The sequence below is a fragment of the Armigeres subalbatus genome, chromosome 3, assembly GCF_024139115.2.
Source record: "Armigeres subalbatus isolate Guangzhou_Male chromosome 3, GZ_Asu_2, whole genome shotgun sequence".
Taxonomy (NCBI): Eukaryota; Metazoa; Arthropoda; class Insecta; order Diptera; family Culicidae; genus Armigeres; species Armigeres subalbatus.
In genome coordinates this window covers 104,877,638-104,883,637 of record NC_085141.1, presented here as the reverse complement: position 1 = coordinate 104,883,637, position 6,000 = coordinate 104,877,638, and the positions used below count along the sequence as shown (strand labels likewise).

General features: G+C 37.3%; 1 protein-coding gene across 1 annotated transcript in view; it reads left to right on the top strand.

Annotated features, from left to right (window-relative positions):
* Positions 1-3,054: 3,054 nt before the first annotated feature.
* LOC134225463 (GTPase-activating protein) overlaps positions 3,055-6,000 on the top strand; it is a 135,800-nt gene continuing 132,854 nt past the window's right edge. The window contains exons 1-2 of the mRNA XM_062705556.1: positions 3,055-3,261; positions 3,389-4,226. Coding sequence (XP_062561540.1) covers positions 4,172-4,226 — 55 coding nt within the window. The 5' untranslated portion in view covers positions 3,055-3,261; positions 3,389-4,171. The remainder of the gene's footprint in view (positions 3,262-3,388; positions 4,227-6,000) is intronic.

Below are 6,000 nucleotides of genomic sequence, written 5' to 3'. Positions count from 1 at the left end.
TGCATTTGGATTGGATTTGGATTGCATTTGGATTTTTAAAGGATTCGGATTGGATTTGAATTTGGATTCGGACTGGATTTGGATTGGATTTGGATTGGATTTGGATTGGATTTGGATTTGAATTGGATTTGAATTGGAATTGGATTGCATTTGGATTGGATTTGGATTGCATTTGGATTTGGATTGGATTTGGATTTGGATTCGGACTAGATTGGATTTGGAATGGATTGAATTTGGAATGGATTTGAATTGGATCTGGAATTGATTCGGATCCAATTTGGATTGGTTTTGGATTGGATTTGAATTGGATTTGATTTGGATTTGGATTGAATGAATTGGATTTGATTTGGATTGAGTTTGGATTAGCATGCATTTTCTTATCTTTATTAGGTTGTTTTCAAATCTTTTTAGTAATGAAGTCTTTCGCGACCCACAGTTTTGGAACCCATGTCAAATGTTCACCTTCGTCTTATTTCAATAACACAGGAGAAAAACAAGTATTGTATCCTATGCTAGAAGATAGAAGAAGAGGAATGTGGGGTTTTAATAAAATGCCTTCAGCGAGAATGCTTTGTTTGGGACAGTTTTGGGAGTTTGGACAAGCGTGGGGCTGATGAAGGAGGTTATTTCGTCCCGGTACATATCGGCATCCAGGCTGATGCCAAATAGCAGAGTCGAGCTTCGCGGATGAAATGCAGTCGTGAAACATCCTCTAAAGACGAGTTTTAACGTTTATTTCTGACGATCTAGTACAAAAAAAAACAGTTCAAATGAGTATCAACATATTTCACAGTAATGCTCAGTTTCTAACCTCTTTGTCGTCCTCAGATGCTGTTGTGTTAAATAACCAAATAATTTAAAATAGTCCTTAGAATAGATTCACCATGTGTTAGAAGGAAAAATAAAATTCTGCTAAAAATAGAATGCAAAGAAACGCATATTTCCACGTTAATCCCGTTTAGTTTAAATTATAATGATAGATAGTTTACATTTTTTACCTAAGCTATAGTTTAATTCTCAGAAAATAAAAAGGTTTATTTATATTATTTTTTTGGATTAATTATATTTCTGAGTGTACCTATTGGAACATTTGCAGGTTATAGAGGCTTAAGGAATTTATAAAGCAAACATTTGACAATGTGACGATTCAAACTGTGATCAAAAGTGTGACGGTATCGATTAGAATGGGTTGTAGGACGAAAGGTCGAAGGTCAAAAGGTCGAAGGACAAAAGGTCGAAGGTCAAAAGGTCGTAAGGACAAAAGGTCGAAGGGTCAAAAGGTCGAAGGGACAAAAAATCGAAACAAAAAAACGAAGGACAAAAGGTCGAAATGAAGAAATACAATTCTTTTTTCTTCTTTCTTTATTATTTTGTCTCCCTTTCAACCTCTGTTTTCTTTCTTCTTTTTTTTCCTTCTTCTTTCTTCCTTCTTACTTCATATGCTTCTTTCCTTCCATTCTTCTTCCTTCATTCTTCTTTCTTACTTCTTTCTTCCCTCCATATTTCATCTTCCCTATTTCTAACTTCTTTCTTCTCTCTTTCTTCCTTCTTCCTCCCTTCTTTATTTCTGTTTTTCAGGTTTTCAGGAAACAGTTTTTCTTCCTTCTTTCTGTCTTCATTCTTTTTGGCTTCATTCTTTCTTCTGTCTTTCTTCCTTCTTTCTTCTTTCTACCTTCTTTTTTTTCCTTTTTCTTCCTATTTTCTTTTCTCTTTCTTTTCTTCCTTCCTTCTTTCTTCCTTTTTACTTCCTTATTTCTCCCTTCTTTGTTTTTTATTTCCCCCCATGTTTCTTTCGTCCTTCCCTGTTACTTGCTTCTTCTGTCTACTATATTTTTTTGTTTCCTTGTGTCTTCCTTCCTTCTTCTTTCCTTTTCTACTTTCCTTCTAACTTCTTTCTTCATTCTAACTTCTTTCTTCCTTCTTTTTTTCTTCTTCCTTTCTTCCGCCTTTTTATTTTTGTTTCTTTTTTTCTACCTTCCTTCTTACTTATTTCTTTCTTCATTCTTTCTTCCTCCGTTTTTCCTTCTTTTTCTTCCTTCTTTCTTCTTTCTTTCTTCTCTCTTTCTTCATTCTTTCTCTCTTCTTTTTTTCTTTCTTCTTGTTTCCTTTCTTTCTGCCTGTTTTTTATTTCTTCCTTCTTTTTCCCTTCTTCATTCATTTATTCATTTTTGCTTCTCTCCTCCTTGTTTCTTCTTTCATCCTTCGTTATCTCTTCTTTTTTCCTTCCTCTTTTCTTCCTTCTTTCTTCTTCCTTTCTTTCCTCTTTCCTTCTTATTTTTTTCCTTTTTTCTTCCTTCTTTCTAACTTATTTCTTTCTTATTTGTTCCTTATCTCTTTTCTATTTTTCCATTCCCTGTTACTTGCTTCCTTCTTTTTTTGCATCCTTGTGTCTTCTCTCCTTCTTCATTCTTCCTTCGTCCTTCTTTTTTCCTTCTTCCATCTTCCTTCTTTTTTCATTCTTTTTCTTCTTTTTTCTTCCTCTGTTCTTCTTGATTCTTCTTTTTCCTTTCCTACCGTATATTTTTCCTCCCTCCTTCTTTCTATCTTTTCACTTTTCATTTTTATCACTCCTTATATCACATTTCTCACTTGTCACTTTCTACTATAACTATAACTTTCACTATAAAAAAGTGTGATTATCGAAGTGCATCGATAATTCATGTTTCAATGCAAACTAAAAGAATTGATAACATATAAAGTAAAGTTTTTTGTTAAAACTAGAAGAAATTTTGTTACATTTTTTGTTATTTTGACTACTAATGGTAAATGTTTTTTACAAGAATAACAAGTCCTGGATATAAATCTGTTTCCATCTACTGGTCAGGTAGTATTCGAGGAAATAGCATTCGTGATTATGCCATGACTTCGGCTGCGTATATATAACTTTACCGTCGCTTTTTTACCAATATATTATCGCAATGGGCTCACAGTGCGTTGCAAATCGTTGCTTTTTACTTGCTCATTCACCTTCATCGTAGGTACATCGCATCGCGCACGATTCCGTCCTCGTTCATCGTCGTCACGTTCGCCTACCAACCACATCGCTAGTGCGGGGGCACGCAGCAATAAGCGCATTCGATTCAGTTCGTGTTTCATCGTCAGCGTCGTCGGTTGTGTTTTATTTTGCGTGCCGCGATGGGCCGTTTGTTCGTCCCCAACGATGAGATACATAAATCTCGGCTGCCGAATGCGCGTCGGACGGGATTGAATAAAAAGAAGTGCGATTGAGAACTGGATTCATATCCACCGCCGCATATTCAGGTGTGCATCCCACTACTATCCTCCACTCACTACATAGTTATTTATCAATTAAAATCGCACCACTGTTCAAAGTCTTGGATGGATGCATCGAACTAATTTGCATATTTCTCTTCTTTTTCCCTTTCAGGCTTCAAATTAATGAATGCAGTTTTATGAACATCCGATGCACCAATTGAGAAAGTGCGCGGGTGTTATTGAGGACGTGCTCCAGCAGTGAGTGGCTATTAGGAAATTGACGCTTCATCAACGTATGCTCGCGCAAAATTACTGACTTCAAAAGAAAGAGACCAAGCTGAAGCAAAAACAGCTCGACGAAAAAAAAACAAATACAGGTTATATTCGCACTGCCAAGGCAGACTGTGACCGCATATCGCCCTTGTCGATGATGTGATGGAATGAGAGAAGGCCAAAAAATACCTTTAAAGTGCGCTGAAATGTTCGAAAAAAAGATGAATGAATAACAACAATAGGCCTAAGATGAAGCGAAAGTAGTAGAGAACAAAAAGGTACAGAGGGAAAGAAGAAGTTTAATCAAAACTAACATCCTGTCCTCTCTCACGTTGTGTGCAGGAACTCGGCGTGAGTGAGTGACCGGGACTCATTGTGCAACATTTCGATCAGTCGTAAGTGTGTATGCGTTGGTTGTGTTGGTGTTATTCGAAAATTTTCTGAATCAAAGTGTACTGGAACGTGTACCGTGAAGACGAGAAAGAAACCTACCGAGATTTTTTTTATGAATAAACTCTTGTGAGTTACCTGCTGCGGTTGTGTGAGTGTTTCGATCGGCTTCTCCGAAGGTGCGCGGTTTTCATACGAATACAGTGTCGAGTGGCAGTCATTCGAACGGCGTAGCAGCAGCCGCAGAGCTGTTTTGTGTACACACATTCGCAGTACTAGTTATGGATTCAATATGGCTGACGACACACGCAAAGTTCGTGTTGAAGAACAATTAAAGATAAAAATAGGTAAGTTGTGCTTCATTTCTATTCCACTGTAATAATCATAATCTACTGGAAAAATAGTGCCAAGTGAGTGATCTCCAGTATTATTGGTTGGGGAGCTAGTGCAGTGAGATAAATCAATGTCGAAAGTGCTGGAACAATACTGAGATTTTCTTCACCGAACGGTACCCTCTGTGGTCTTCCCCCAGCTTCTTAATGGCAGAGCAGATCAGAAATCCCTGGAACCAAAAAGAAATGGTTTCAACGCATACCAGTGAATAGATCTTAAGAAATAACTACCAACTAGTGAACGTTATGCTTGGTATTGGTGAAATTGAATGTCAACAGTGAGCGATGGTGGATGGATATGCCCGAAAAATATCTGTCAATCGGCACAGAATTATTATGAATTTCTCAATGAGCGACAACAACAACGAAACGGTAACGAAGATTGTGGTTGGTGCTGCGAAGAAGAGACAAAAACGAACAGCACCACCAACACCAGCGCAGAAGGGTATGAACAGAAAAAAAAATCATCATAAAACAGGAAGCTGGAACAGGTGGTAAAAAAATCCTGCTTTTCAGGCTGTGCTCCTCGTGGGAAACCGTGGGACCTTGGCCCGAGCAGCTGCATCGACAGGAAGAGTACATTGCTGGGTTTTTCGTTTCCTGGCGAGGTTTCCGATGGAAGCAGTGCCACTACCATTCACAATTTACTCCTTTGCTCCAGCAATGTGCCATGTTTGATGGTGGTGTGCAAATTTATTGATCTGTGTGTTGAATTTTTATGGATAATTTGTTTCTTGTGAATGCCACTGAGCTGCAGATAATTGCGAATGCATGCAGTGTGTTGAAATGCAGATGAGTCTGATTTGGGGCAAACCGAGGTGGAGTTGAAGTCATTGGAAGTTATGTCGACAGGAGAGAGGTGATTTTGATAACGATGTTACATTCCTTTCAAAAGTTAAGTGAGTTGACAGAAGGCAGGGATTATAATTTCGTTGAGATCAATAAGTTTGTCCGAAGAGATAAGGTTTGATACGATGTGTTACATTATTTTATTTGGCTGACAAATTGTCAGCTTGACGCTTGTGTTCAATCCTAGTAAATATGGAATCTAATTCAATCTGTTACTTTACCATGATAATGACTTTGATGACGGTCAACTCTTGTAATGTCAATCAATTTCTATTGAAATGTTCGGTGATAATTCTCTATATCGAAGAAGAAATGAAGTGAAATCGATGAATCATTAAAATAAAATCCTCTACATGCATTTATTTGTTTATATATAACTGAAATATTTGAACAAATTTGTTCCTTTAGCATCATTTCCCCATTTAAGAATGTATTTTCGTTGATTTTCCTTCAGAAGTGCGTTCTTTATTGTACAAAGTCTGTATTTTAGAAAAATATGAATTTCTGCATTATACTCGATTGTATCGGGTAGATAACTAGTTATTCAACAAGAATCTTGTAAAAAAGTTATGCTTTTATAGCCAGTCCACGCAAGGTTAAATTCATCATTCGATAAACAATTGCCTCAAATTGCAGAAGAATAGCACAATAAGCGTCTATGGCACATGTAACAATGTAGGCGGTTTTCCATTGATGCCATTGAAGTCAGACAGGGAAAAATGCGCCTGTTGATACGATTCTAGGTCTGGACCTGCCCAATCTCGCTCGGGTTTTTTTTCGATCTGTCAGTCATTTAGCATTAACTTTCAATTGATCAACATGTAGCATGTACAAACACACCTGAAACCAAGACGAATCGTTTAGTGAGGAAATCTTGCAA